Source organism: Anoplopoma fimbria, chromosome 11 (assembly GCF_027596085.1).
Source record: "Anoplopoma fimbria isolate UVic2021 breed Golden Eagle Sablefish chromosome 11, Afim_UVic_2022, whole genome shotgun sequence".
NCBI lineage: Eukaryota > Metazoa > Chordata > Actinopteri > Perciformes > Anoplopomatidae > Anoplopoma > Anoplopoma fimbria.
The window spans coordinates 19,005,736-19,021,251 of NC_072459.1; the positions used below are offsets into that span (position 1 = coordinate 19,005,736).

Sequence of the window (15,516 nt, forward strand, 5' to 3'; positions counted from 1 at the left end):
AAAACATTTTTAGAATAGCCATGCCACTTTGGAGCGTTACTCAGTCCTCTCCCCAACAAGCTATAGCATGACATGGTTGGGGCCAATGGATTCATCAAATCGTCTAGCGTCATGTTATTCATAACAGTATCTTCACTTTAACTTCAAAACTGAGTGTAAGTGGCGACCCCAGGGGTCTCAGAGGGGCTCCAGGACCCCACGCAGAACGTTAGGGTTGATCAGAGGCCTTAACAAGATCAATGTAAAAGGACTTTTTTGTTCTTTTGTTGATGTAAGATATCATTGATGTGTCAGATGTCACGTACAAACACTACAAATACAGAGCAGGGTAACCTGGACCATGTTCTGCTGTAACCTGTCTGCTCGTTCATTGATTACATAACCGGTTCAGACTACTCTGCCAGGAACCAGCCTTGGTTAAATATACTGGGTTCAGTGTATTTGTGTGTGTGTGTGTGTGTGTATGTGTGTGTGTGCGCAGTCAATTGCTGTATCGGACTGAGGTCAATAGCAGTTTGTTATTGTCCTTATTCGACACATCACAGTTTGTGTGGACTTTAGAAGTTGGTAAACAAAATAGATTTCACTTTGGTAGACCACCTCAGTGACCGAAAGGGGCTTGTCTTTCATTCAAGCCCTAGTTTTAAGTGTGATGGACTAATACGGAGTCATTTGAGATTGTACTGAAGACCTTTTTAAATCTTGAAACTGTAAACTGTGGCATTTGGTTTCAGCAGAATGACAAATATTGTTGGAAAAATCCCAGACACACAAAATCATCAGGCTTCAAGAAAATCCCCCGTGTATCCTCCACTTAGGTACTGTAGATCTTAATAAATACTCGTTCAACACATAATTATTGAGTATTGAGTAAGTAACTTTAATTTTGCCCTCCATTAAATGTATGATCAATTTTAGTCTGCAAGCAAAAAATGGAACATACCTTTGAGTTTATCTCTTCTGACCTGAACTCTTTCCAGCCAAACATGCTTGGTGTGGAATAGGATGTTGATCGACCCGACTTGCAAGTACAGCTGTTGTTTTCTCTCTTGGGGATCGACTCTCATTTGTAGAGAGCTTGCACAAGGCCTAGCTAAACTGCTGCATTCATGTCGAATAATAGTAGAGATTGAGGAATGCACCAGTAAGCCCAGTTGTTTATTATATTAGCTAATCTTATGGCCTTAACTGTTTCCATGGGGAATATGAACAGGCTTCCAGTTGTGCTGTCTTATAATTTAATTTTGTATTAGTAGGCTAATACAAAACTTGTCAGACTGATGGATCCCTTCTACGCATCACAGTGAGCTTGCTTTAAGATAAAAACAAAAACATGTGGGTAGATTTGTAGGTGTGTCAAAAAGTAATTTAGATATGTATTTTATAAAATCACATATTTAGGCCTATTTGACTTGACACACCCACCTAGCTCAAAACAACCAAGCTAGCTAAGGCTAACCAAGCTAACACGCTTGGCAGTATGCTGCTCAGTGTTGCTAGCCGGCTAATGGCTAACCGTGTGGTCTTGTTACTCCCAGTTGGCGTTTGGTCCCAGCACTAACAGATGAATGAAATAATACTGACGGTAAAATTTCAATCACTGAAAAAACTGGAGCACAGACTTCTCAATCAATCAAACGATCAATCAATTTATTCGTCACATGAAATCGTATAAGGTAAGGTTATAACATAGAGAAATACAATCCTGTCAGCTCCTTCAATTTTTGCGATAACATTAGCGTTATTTACCATAAGGCACATGCCTCCTTTGTTCTGTCGGATTGGTACGTGGAAAAAGCATCCAGAGTCATTGCAATGGCTCTGTCTGGTATTCCAGAATTTAACAAAGTTTAAAGTATATTAAAGTTCTTGATATCTTAAAGTTCTTGATATATAACATTCAAAGCCTGCACGTTGACCAGCAGGATGCCCAGTGTAGTGGCAGCTTGTTTAAAAGGGTTTAAAAGGGTTCTGACTCATGTAGACTACCATGTCCAACTCAAACGTTCTGTTCTGCAGGCTATACTTTCCATGGTCAGTTCCTTCTGCTGGCAATAACTAAAATACAGTCTACAATCTGCAATCAGAAAAATTGTGCTCCACATCTTGCTCTATTGATACTTAACTAGCACTTAACCCAGTCAACCCGAATTCTATTGTATATTAAATATTTAAAGGGCATACCACAGAGTACTTTTGCAATGAATATAAAATACAAAAAAATGTAAACTCAGTCACCACAACCGTTTTTTTTACTGGACTGTAAAAATGTTTATTTCTGCTGTAAAGTTGGGCATTTAAGCATTGGGGTCTATGGGGTTTGACTCGCTTTTGGATCCATCCTCAAGTGATGAATTTCAGCTTTTGGCACTTTGATTTGGCTTAATATTTTCAGGCTCGGAAGTTGCTGCTTGGGATGAACCCAATAGGGACAGCTCTCAGAGGGCTACGTCTATGTTCATAGGATCTGGGGTTGCAATACATAACTAATGTTCAGACACACGCTGCGTGATAACTGAAGTCCTGACAAACACATCCGGCGTGGTGGGCAAAGTCCCTGCATTGACCCTTGTACTGTTGTAAGCTGTGCCAGGTCATCTACACAGAGAAACACACAGCCACACACATATTGAACATCGTGTTATACAACTCTGGCCTGGTCCAGATCTTTGAATCCACCCACTCCAGTTCCAGTGTCACCAGTTGACATTTCTGTCTGGTATCAGGCAAATATAACTCAGTGCCTTATTGGAAACGCTGCACAGTGCATGGCCTGTGAGAGACACACACACACACACACACACACACACACACACACACACACACACACACACTGTCAATGACTACCAGGGACCTGCTGCCACAGACCCTGAATCAGCAGAAATGATTCTACCAAATAATAATAAAGACAGAAGTTAGATTGCTTTCAGGATGATTTATTTTTCCAAACATTTCTTTATAGAAAATAGAAGTCCTCTAAAATGAACAGTTCACTTCAAGTATACAATAAAATATAGACACTTCAAATTACTCAATAAAACAATATCTGAGTCACACTTATTTGGAAATGCACACAGTGAATCACTACATCAGTGATATAAGTGATGTAATCAATACAAAGTTATTTCCATACAGAGTCAAATATAGTCGTTGCAGTTCGGACCAGTTATAGGTCTTCAACAACAACCTGATAAAGGAGCATTCCACACTTATCAAAGCTGATTAATGGATAACCATTACTGTCTACGGAAGTTTACGTGACGTATGTCACAGTATCTGCTAAACTCTGACCAAATGATCCTTAATCATTATCAGCAACTGTGCAGGGATTCAAGAAAAGACTTACTTAGTCAATGTGTAGAAGACAAGCAAAAGTAAAACAACACAAGTTTGCATTGTATTCCCCCTGACTGATTGACTCTAACAGCCAACACATTCTCTGCCCACTGGTCAAATACCGACGCTTGGTCAGGGGCCCTTCAAACTATGGTACCCTTCAAGCGTCAGTTTTGGAACTGTAATGGAAAGCTTGTCAGTTTCTTTTGTTACATGCATATTGTCTTTTCAAAATGTATTCCTGCGTTCACAGTCCACAATGTTGTGGATGGGTTTACATTAGAGTTAGTTGAAAGCCACAGTGAGTCGGTATCAGATGCCGAGGGTCACCAACCAAGCTTTGATATCTAACGAGTTGGGAGTGAGAACGGTTGTAACAGCAGGAACACAAAGAAAGACAATATGTTCCGTTTCTTGAAGCAGAAAGAGAAGAACGCCCTTCTCTGTCAATGTAGGCACTTACTGTCCCTGAGGAAAACATTCCGCTGGCACTTTTAAACCTAAAGACCTGATTGGTTGAGAAGCACCATAAAAATAACATTCAAAGGAATCATCAAAACAGGTTGCTAATGTTTGAGTGAAATGTTTTCACAAATCCCAATCCCAATGTTGGTTGGATAATGTCCACAATAAGATACTTTCTTCAAATGGTTCAGCCCTACCATTAGCTCAATTAACCTCTCCATCTCGGTCTGTCTCTCTGGTTTTCCACTCCTGTCTGCTATCTTAAAACGTCAACCTTCCTCTATCTAAATCACACTTATAGTGAAAAAAGAGGGAGGTACAGGAAGATGACGCTCGCTGCAATCAAGGAAGTTCCTGGACAATCAGGACGCAGATGCTCTGTCTTGTTTTTTGATCACCTCGGCCACTTTTGGTCACCTCAGCTCCCGTCCACCTCCGGGGTTATAGTACTGGTCCCACAATGCCCTGTCTCTTGACCGACATTTTGTCATGGTCAGCTTGTGAGTTTTTTTTTAAAAGTCATGTCACAGGTCATGACTGAATCACTTGGAAGCGCGGTACACGGCAAGGTCCAATGGCTCCTTGGAGGGAACGCACCAATCGTCCGCCTCCAAACTCAGCTTGTAGTGACGCAGAGCGGTCTTGTTGAAAACTGGCAACCTCTCCACCGAGTCCGTGGACAATGCCTAAAGACAGACAGACAGTAGACGGTCGATGCAGGGAAAACGATACTTTTTTCCTACATTGGATTGTTAACTAATTGACGCAAACTTGGGTTTTTGTTTTTAAATTGATCTAGAAATGTTGTCAGAGCAACAAACCAAACCCGGCTTGAGCAGTAGTGTTTACAGTAAAGACTTCAATACCTGTACATGATAAAATAGGCTAAAACAATTACAATAACACTTAATGATTGGGGCCCTGATAGAGCAAAATGCTGGTGCATGAATGTGTGTGTAAACAATATATTACCTTCAGGTGTATGACCGCGTCAGTGCCATGACCCTCCATGGAGAAGAGCTGCAGATCTCCCTGGAAGTAGCGAGTGTAGAGGCGAGAGATGGGCAGACCATAGCCAAACCCCGCCTGCAAACACACACACACACACACACACATATACATGCACACGTTAGCTCTTCTCATGTGTTAATATTGAGGTTGATTGTGTGTTTGTGTTTGTGTGCGAGCTGCTCACCAGTGGGGCTCTGTGCTTGTCCCCTATGGAGGGTCTGGGAGCTGTGGAGTACATGTAGCTGAAAAGACGCTCAGTCTTCCTGAAGGGAACGCCGCCTCCTCTGTCACTCATCTGGAGAAGGAAGGAGATAATGGGGACGTTAAAGGGATAGTTTGGGTATTTTTAAGTTAGGTTGTATGAGGAAGTCATACATAGTCAGTGTATATTCTACAATATACGACGGTTTGCACGTACTAGCATGGGAGCTAAGCAATGTACGCCGCTGACGGGGGCAGCGGCAAAACGTATTTTAGCCAACTCAGTTTAAGTGTACGCTATGTTTAGAATATTTTTACCGCTTTATCTTGCCTTCAGTCTCACCTCCAGTTTAGTTCCCCTTCAGACAATATTCTAAATATAGCATACACTTAAACTGATATGGATTTTTTTAGGTGTGTAAAATACTTTTTCTGTGGTCCCCGTCCACGGCAGTACAATGATTTACCCCCCGTGTTTACTACGATTACAACATTACAAAATGGTGGAGATCCCAGTTTGGACACAAAACTCTTCTTATCTTGTTAGCATTAAAGAGAACTGGATGACCTGAAACGTGTGTGTGTGTGTGTGTGTGTGTGTGTGTGTATGTTTGTTACTCCACCCTTAACAACCATATTCAGTATTTCCATGGCAGGCAATTAAGGCAAGTAGGTATCAAACGATAGTGCGGGGAGTTAATCCTGTCTAAATATGGATGGGTGTGCCAGGAGCCAATGATGTCAATAAATAGGCTTGGCATCTGGACGGATGATGATTCTTTGATGATAATGAGGGTTTATGGGGTTTATGTAACCTGAACAGAGATCAGTCCGGGGAACAAGAACATTGGGTCAAAGGTTGAGAATTATTTCGGAATGGGGAGAGAAAAAAAACATTAGTTCTACTCTTTCTTTCCATAGCTATTTCAACAATCACCACATAATCACCTTAGGCATACTCGTTATTAGTGTGGATGTAGTACAGGGGGATTACTGTGGGTTTTTTTAAGTTAAGAAGGTTTAGTTGAGCGAACTCTGTTTCTATTCTTGGTTTGAGAATTTGGGACATTCAAGTAACACCTTTCTTGTTCATTCAACCTGTGACGTTCCAGAAAGCTTAGTAAATGTTGTATTGATGTATGCTAATGCTTTCTTGGGTTTCTGGGGTTTTATGAATGGTATCTGTTCGCCTTGCTCTCAGCAGGGCTTAAGGCCATGAAATGCACCAGAAGTACAGTACAAAAGTGCCAAACCAGGAAATTAAGACACATAACAAACAAATTGCTGACGCTGCAATTGGTCTACTCACTTCATGTTTTGATGTCAATTAAATACTTATATCTGTATTTAGTAGAGTCACTCACCTTGATTGACAGGTCCTCTCCACCAAGAGCGACCATGACTTTGATGGGTGGGAGGGTCCTGCTGGCCTCGTGGTTCTCAATGGTTGCCCTCATGGCATTCTACAGAGAGGAAACAGGGAAGTTTCTCAGAGTTTAGGACAAAACATCACGCATTCAGTTTTTTTGTTTTTTTAAAGGCAAATATAAGACATCAAAGAATGATCGGTGTACTGTAAAACCCCGGGTGAACTATTACTTGAGTTGGTTCTGAACATGCTTATAACAGAAAAGGATTGGTTGCGTCTTTAAATCAACAGCTGTTGAGGTTCTTACTTGAGATTTTGGATAATTTTTTCATATATTTAAACTGTACTATTAACTTTTAGGTAGCATACAGTTCATGGTTTGTGTAAACCTAACATTAGCGGTCATTCGGTTGTTGCCTAGTAACAACACAAAAAGGGAGGCAGAAAAACCCCCAAAACGCTCTGATCAGGCGTCTTCAACACAAAAACTATCACATTTTCAACCGGCAAAACACGATTTGTCTGATCAGCGCCATAGAGACGACACATTTTCAACCGAGAAACTGTGTTAAAACCTATGGGCGTGAAGCTGCATTATGGGAAATGTGGGATCCAGTGGATATGGAGTGTGACCCATGCTATGGACAAAGAGTCACTGTATCTCTGCCTCTGCTGCTACAATTTTAATATGCTAAAGTTTTTTAATTTTGTTTGCAGATGCAGCATCATTTGTTACCTTGAAGAGTTCAAAGAGCATGTGGTACAGGTGAGATGGGACGTATGAGATGTGGATGGGCTCTCTGTTGTTGTTGGCTATGGGAGGAAAAAACAACAGTTAACGCACACACACATTACACATGAATAAAAAACTGTGTGTGTGTTTTGTCGCAGTGTTTTTGTGTGTGTGTGTGTGTCTCACCATTCATCTGCGTCAGCTCCAGCTCTGGTGCTCCCAGGTAATATTGCTCACACAGCAGCTTAGCGCTCTCATAGGCATCTGGAGAGATAGGAAATATAAATTGCACCTGCATGGACGCGATAAAACCGACATAAAGATAATCAGATTTGATAAATACAAGGTTATCATCTGCACAAACATCATGGCTGATAAGTGTGTTGGATCACAACCAGCTGCTCTGACTCGTTCTGTTTAAACGCTGAGACTGTCCCGAACTGGATGAGCGGCCTACCAGCTCTGACCCAATTATCAATTATATACAATGTTATAGACTAAAATAGTTCTGTTAAAGAGAGAATTGTCTATGAAAATACATCACGCACTTCTGAAATGGCAGTCGTGAATCGTTTTTAAATGCACTTATTACCAACTATTTTGGCAGCCAGAATGCACCGTACTGTTTGGTTGGACCCCTTAGAGTAGGCTTAAGACGTTCCTCTTGGATAGCACTTATATTTAGGACTGGCTCAGGCTTGCCTTGAATTGGCTCCTAGATATGCTGCTATAGGCCCAGACTGACGGGGGACTTACTAGGATACACTGAGCTCCTCTCTACTCTTCTCTCTCTCTCCGTCTGAATGCATTCATCTGCCATCAATGCATGCTTCACAAGCTAACAACAATGAGGTCATCAATGCATGCTGCTAACTTGGCTTCTATGCATCTTTCTCTCTCTCTCTCTCTCTCTCTCTCTCTCTCTACCTCAACCCAACTGGATGAGGCAGATGGCCGCCCACCCAGTGTCTGGTTCTGCTGAAGGGTTTTACCCCATAATGGGGAGATTTTCTTGCCACTGGGGTAATGTTAGGTCTCTGTAAATTATAGAGTACACGTCTAGAACTGCTCTGTATGAAAAGTGTTTTGAAATAGCTTATTTAAATGCCTAAAATTATTTTAGACTTAACTGACGTTCAAGCTAATATAAGCCTCATAACTACTGGTCGAAACCACCTCTGACTCCCTCCTCCTTCTTCTTACCTCGTGCAACTTCTGTCACGTCACATATGGAGTCGATACAGCCAATAGTGTTGGGGTGGGCAGGGTTTGTGTTGCCATTGAAGACAAGAGCTGCAAGAGAGTCGAGAGGGAAGAAATAGTTATAATTCGAGTACAACTACCATTGCTAATAGTAGTTAGTTAGGGTGGTTATAACAGGTTGACACAATCCAAACTGAACTGAATCAACCCCAGGGTCCGAACCAGCTTGAATTGTGTGTTTAGTTTTGTGAGTGTGTGTGTGTGGCCGCTCACTGTGCTGGTTGATGAGCATGCGGATGGAGATGCGGCTTGTGTAGAAGCGGTCCAGGAAGTACTGGACGTTGTGGTCGGTAACGGGGTCCTGCCGGCCAAAAGCGTCTTTGTACTCGATGATCCCCTGAGCCATAGTGGGGACCACATCGTTGTGCCGGTTCCTGATGGACTCCAAGACCTCAACAAACCTGGGATCGGTCGGCCACGGAGAGAAGAGGGGGAGAAAAGAGGACGAGGATAGGACGGAGGGAGAGGAAGAAGGCAGAGGTTAGGTTCGAGGAAAAGCAAAGTTATCCTGTCCAGATTTGTCCCCTTGTTTTTCAGATAGCGGTGCTACACTCACATCTCAAGGACTCTGTGGTCATCGGGGTTCTTGTCCAGAAACTCCAGGATCTCCAGCAGGCTCTGGATGTACCTGAGAGAACACAAACACCAGGAGAGAGTCACTGGCTGTCCAGCAACGCATGCTGTCACAGGAGATACACATGTTTGATTACATTAGCTGCAGCCTGGAGGTATGAGCTGTACATTCCACTGGGCAAGCGGGACAGAAAAACAGAGAGAGAGAGGGAAGGGGAGGGGGAGCAGAAAGAGGGGATGTGAACACCACCATCGATCAGCAACCCTGACACATGAGTGTGTGTTGATGTGATTTCAAGAAAATAACTCCTAACAAGACTATGACCCCCCCCCCCCCCCCCCCCTTTCTCCACATTGTTGTGTGTGCCAAACTTCTCAAACTTCCTTAAAAACAGCAACTTCACAAGCTAACAACAATGAGGTCAAAGGTCACATGTCCACTACAAAAGATATAACCAAAGTGTTTCCTTTTCTCATCGTCAAGGCAAGTGTTGCTTCGCGGAATGGCAGCTCATGCTTGAAGTACTGCTTTCAAAAAATCTCAAATATCCACTTTTAATAGTGTCTCATTATTTAAAGGAATACAATCCTTCGACATCTGCCATAGTTACTATTTTCTTATGTATGACGCTGAAAGTGTGACGCTCAACAGCGAGACTGCTGTTCAGAACGTGCTGTTCCTCTCAGCTGCAACAACAAGTGGACAGGGCGAAGAAAAAGAAGAAGAAGAAGAAGAAGAAAGGCGGGGGGGTTAGAGAGGGAACTGGGACAAAGTTCAGCCACCCTCCTCCTCCTCTCCCTGCTCTGTAATGTAATATCTGATAATACCCTGTGTTGTGTTGGCCTGCTATTCATGGAAATCAGATAGACAACCTCACAGCTATTAAGAAATGAGGACCTACTAGCGGTTATGAAAGTGTTTTTAGTCTGAAGAGTCAGAGGACAGTCTGTACCCGAAGTGAAAACATGAAATTCTCCTAAGGTGGAATATCACATGTACTATTGTTACTTGTACATTTATTATACTAAGGTCCTTTTGGAAAAAGATACGTCAGGTAACAGTATTTTTACATGAGTGGGATGTTCTACGACTGTAAACCCATTGAGAATTTATTTATTTGTTTGTATTTATCTATATACAACTTACAGAAAACTTGTTTATATATATTATATATATATATATATATATATATATATATATATCAAGTTTTCGTATAATATCATGTAAACACACATATTTGGCAAATGAATCTGATTCTGATTCCAGAAGTCGTTGAGTTCTTCACTGCAGTGACAGCAGTGATGTGTACGGTCAGTAAGTAAACAAGTTAGTGAATCATATTTTCTATTTATGAATCAATCAGTCAACCCTTCAGTGATAGTCCGTGTCTGTGCCTCACCAGCTCTGGAGCAGCTGGACGGAGGGCGTGGCCAGCAGCCGGTCCGGCAGCAAGCTGATCTCCTTCATGATGTTGGACAGACGGACAGGAAGCTCCTGTCGCAGGAAGACAAACGATGTGCGTTCACAAGCATTGGTGGAACCTGGAGAAAAAGAACAGAGGAGGAGTACAAATCAATGTAAAAGGGCATGAAATAAGTTATGAGTCTTATGACAAAATGCTTTTTACGTTACTTTTAACACATCTCATGGTATTCATAAAGTGACCTACAGTAAGTAAGATTTCAGCCATAAGGAAACAAGTCGTGTGGGGGGGTATAGTTGAAAGCTCTTCGAAACACAGAAGTGGACCAGTGTCAAGATTTAACTAATTCCTTACGGATTGAATCATGGGAAATATGTTGGTAAGAATCAAACTAAGGGACTGGGGTGGTTTCACTTTGTTTTATTTTTTAAAAAAGCACAGTCCTCCACAGGATGGTTAATGCTATCCTCTGAACCTTCCTCTCAACGGCAAAAAAAACAAAAACATTGTGTACCCCAACATCTCATTTAATATCTTATGGGAACTTCTCATCTATGCCACTAAAGTTAGCATTAATAAAAACGCGATACAGAAACAGAACTGTTGTCCAATAAACCACTCCTTCCAAGTGGAAGTTATCTTTTGGTGTCTTAGCTGTTTAGTAAACTACTTATTATGTTGCAGTGGACGGCTGAAATAAAATATGAATTCATAACAAGAAATAAATAAATAGAAGTCATTATTTTTTAGTATTTTAGTCATTTGTGTACAGTCCCTAACAAAAGTCATCATCATCATCATCATCACCCTGAGGTGCATTATTATGAGCAGCAGCATTTTTTACCACCGTCATCATAATTAACATTGGGGATTGCCAAGGTCTCACTAGACATCTGCATAATTATAAAAAAATATGAATAAAACAGACTACAACATAACGTTTCAGTTTGAACAGATCTCAGGCCAGAAACACATCTTTCTCCTTCAAAAACACAACATAACACCATGTGTTGTGATGGATCCCAGATGCGGAGCACTCACCGAAATCCAAGAACTGCTTCATGGACAGAGGAGACGGGGAGAACTTGGAGAAGTGGTCGATGTGTTTTGGTACGTTGGCCTGCGCTGCCGTCTTCATCAGAGACCGGACGAACCTCAATCTACCCGCCATCCTCAAAAACTACCGAATAAAATATACAGGATAATGAAAAGGCGATATAAAAATCCTTGAGTGACAGCTGATGGTGAAGTCGGTCCAGAGATGCTGAAGTTTACAGTCTGCACTCCAAACACACGGGCTCGTACTTAATGGATGGACTCAGCCAATGGGAGAGCGTATTGGATTCCAGGAGGAATGCCACCTCCTTGTACTCTGAAGGTAGTAAACAAGAGGGACGCGGGGGCGCGCATGCGGGTGGCCGTGTCGCGTCGTGGTTTACGTGACTTGTTTTCGGTCCGATAAACAGCAGGGATGGGAGTGTGAGTGTGTGCTGTTAACACCGTCAGCTGTACAGAACGTTTACACAACCTCAGTCCTGTTTACACACAAGATGTTGACAGGAACTGCTTCAGTATCACTGGTGGTTTTGTTCGACCCGGTGTTTGTTTGTTGTGACTCATGCATTACATCGGGGTCACAGAGCTAATGTTTGATTTCTGTTTTATTGTAATACACAAGCACCATATAAAGACATTTTTTTTTGAATGGAAACTATTATTGAGGTGGAACATAAATATAGGTCAATAATTTATAACTGAAAATAAATATGTTTAATTTGAGTTCAATGTCTATTATTTTATTTACTTAATATTTATTTACTCATTCTACCTTTATTTAACCAGATAAGTCAGTCACTATCGTTGTGCTAAATTTAAAAAAAGTAATTAATTGTTATGAAACTTATCTATCTATAGAAATGATAAATGTGTAACATTATAACCTTTAGCCCGCTCACTTACGACTTGGCCACACCGGTTAACTGGGTGTGCTGTCCTTTCATGACAATAGCATTTTTGCGATGCCAGCTAAATTTCTGACTGATAAATGCCAATATGTGCACAAAACTTACTTCTTCACCCGCCAGCAAATGGGAGAAACATTTCAAGATGTACATATCAAGTTACATCCACAAGTACCAGGCCGAGTAATCAAGCCTTTAGCCTACATAGCTTGTTTTGAAATAGGCTATAAAAAATAATGTTATTATTGATGTCGGTAACGTTAAACGTGTTGCTTTTCTCCATAAAGTTTGGTTAGATTGAAAGACAAAGACAGTATGTGCAGTTTAATGAACTGACATTGTATTTTTCAACAGTATCCAAGACGGACAGAGACACAGGTGTAGTGTGTGTGTGAGGCTGTTATGCTAACGGGTCCATGAAGTCAGACAAGCCCCATAGTCTGAGTGTGGAATGAAGATTGTTTGTCACTGTTCAGTTCACCATGTTCCAGAGGATTTGGATAATTTCAGGCATGTAAGAGCCATTTTAAAACTGTAACCTTAATATAAAGGGCAGCGGTACAAAGAAACGTAAAGTTTTATTTGTGCAAGCATGGAATTCACTTTTGTGTGTTTTGTTCCTGTTCTTCTATCTTTAACTTCTTGATCTTCAGTCATGTGTAAATAAATTACTTCATAACAATCTGTATAAGAAAAAAATCAAAAGAATAAAATAAAAGGAACATCTAGAGATAAAGATATGCTTTCTTAGTTACTACTTAAAGTAGCACAATGTTATGAAACCACCTTTTTTTTTTTTATCAAATTCTTATCAGACCCTGATCAAATGAACACAAACTGAGCAACATTTTTTTTCTTTTTCTTTTTTTTTTTACAGGTCTGGCTGAAGGACTCGACAGCTGCACAAGTGGCTGGATCACTGTGTTGTGAAACCACTGTGTTGCTCACCAGTTCCAGTCAGCAGCACATTACTCCCAGTAGCTCCCCCAGTAGCCAAACACATTGTCTAAAATAATAAATGTAAGCTGTAATAATAATCGGCTGTATGGCAACTAGTTGGCTGTAAAGTGTCATCAAAGGGACACAATACAATGTGTAATAGGAGATTGGGTGATTTAAACCGTTTTTTAAATTAAATTTGTTTGTTGTAAACATGTCAATTTTTACATGACACTGAGTATTTACAAGAATAAAAAAAAAAAAAAAACTGTTAAACATTAAACCATTCTTTGAGTTATTTCCACTTGACACCAAGGACAAAATGTAAAACTAAATTATAATGAACATGAAATGTTCTTTGGCTTCCTCCCATGGTGTTGATAAAACATGCTGACAACTGCTTTTTATTCAATTATTTTCATTTATTAAATGTTTTCAAATTTCAAACTAAGGGATGCAAGAGATTTCCTTATTGCAGTTCATGAATAAATGAGCAGCCATGATGATCTCAGTCAGACCAGGGCTGTTATAAACTAAACCAAACAGAATCTATTTATCTCACAAAGTTCTATGTAAATGATTGAGATTCAAAGGAAACACATTTTTCTAAAAAGATAAAAAATACATTTATAATTGTGTGTGCCACATTGTGTCCTTGTTCAGTATCCATAAGTTTAGCTGACTGCAAGTCATCTAAGACAACATAACATGTAAAATTGTACATGACGACTTTTTTGCACTAAGACTGCTGACAAAAGATTTAAATCTGTGCATCAAAATCAAAAATAAGATCTACTGTATTTGCCCTAGTACTCAAGATGTGCAAACAGCAGATGTGGGAAATTAAACTTTGACTTAACCGTTTAGTTTTTATGAGTAACTGTCTTTTTTACATTACAGATGCTGTGACAACTATTTTTGAGGGACATCCAAGAGAGACGTGAAAATCTACGTCTGGCTCTTTCAAGCAGCCAGGCCCCAGCCATACATACTTCTTTCTATCTATTATCTATACTGTTCTACACCATCTTACACTGTGATACTATTACATACCTGGCATCCAGAATACTTCAGAGGGCCTTTTTTTGCAACCCTTCCATCCACCACAAGTGTAGTTAAATGCTGGCCATCAACAACTTTTCACATAACTTTTTAATCAGGAAAGCTTATTGGCTCCACTTCACACTGAATTCTGACTTTACTTGTTCTAATTTGTTCACACCCTGGAAAAGTGTGCTTGCTAAGTTCTGTTTATTTGTGAGATGCCCTTGCTTATGGTCATTCAGCGTTGGATTTTTAAAATCTTTTTTGGGCAGGTAACCTGACTTAATGTTACTTCACATCCCAAAGTTCAAGTAACGTTCAAGGATGATAGACGTTATTGTGATGTTCGACATGTTATCCAATGTTTTATATCTAAATCAATAGAATATAGATTATAGAATATTGTTTTATATCTTGTGATTTCTTTCTTCTGTTATCAGATGGGTTTTTTTGTATTTTCATTTATAAAATATTTTCGTGTTATGTTTTTAATTTGCATATATTATTTCATAACGATAAACAAAGTCTAGGCTTATATAGCCATCTACTAAACTTTCACTTGTCAACCGTTAATAACCTTAATTTAACTCAGATGCAAACATAAGACTGATCTCATGATCCTCCTGGCGGAGATTATAATACTTAGACATTTACAATTCACAAATGAATGGACGTTTTCTTTGTCAGTATCCAATGTTTTGGCAAACTTGATAAAGTAAAAAAAAATTGCCAATGTTAATTGTTCTATTATAAGACTGTTCCATTGCTTTATGGGCATAAAAGTAGAAGATGATTGGCCGGGGGAGGTTTTAGAAGTCTGCACTCCCCCCATGTGGTTGGCTCATGTTTTTTCTGTGATAAGCATATCAAAGTTGTTTGAGGGAGAAAAGCATTATGAATGATCTTAAAGATTGAGAAAACATTTGAGTGCACAATTTTATTTTCTAAAAATACAATAATTATATTTTTCGAGTATGCAACAGTGATGGTATGGTCACGTATAAAACATACACCCATATTGCTAAACATCAAGAAAACAAAATGCTGTAACATGAATGCTGAAGTGTTTTTAATACAGTAAATTTAAAAGCTTGTGTTTGCCGTGGTTATCATAAAACAGACCGGTCCAACTGCAGCGTTGCTGATCAGCTGTCGATGTCCACACTGGAGAGCAAACATCTTTAATATCACATCTTG

At 40.1% G+C, this 15,516-nt stretch overlaps 1 protein-coding gene across 1 annotated transcript; it reads right to left on the minus strand.

Annotated features, from left to right (window-relative positions):
- Positions 1–2,920: 2,920 nt before the first annotated feature.
- Positions 2,921–11,679, minus strand: LOC129098145 (pyruvate dehydrogenase (acetyl-transferring) kinase isozyme 2, mitochondrial-like). Its single transcript, XM_054607123.1, has 11 exons — positions 11,417–11,679; positions 10,352–10,493; positions 8,935–9,006; positions 8,592–8,779; positions 8,319–8,408; positions 7,302–7,379; positions 7,119–7,195; positions 6,378–6,476; positions 4,997–5,107; positions 4,774–4,887; positions 2,921–4,487 (listed from the first exon to the last, which is right to left on the minus strand). The coding sequence occupies exons 1-11, from the start codon at positions 11,544–11,546 to the stop codon at positions 4,344–4,346; spliced, it is 1,245 nt and encodes a 414-aa protein (XP_054463098.1). The 5' UTR covers positions 11,547–11,679; the 3' UTR covers positions 2,921–4,343.
- Between the last annotated feature and the right edge of the window lie 3,837 nt (positions 11,680–15,516).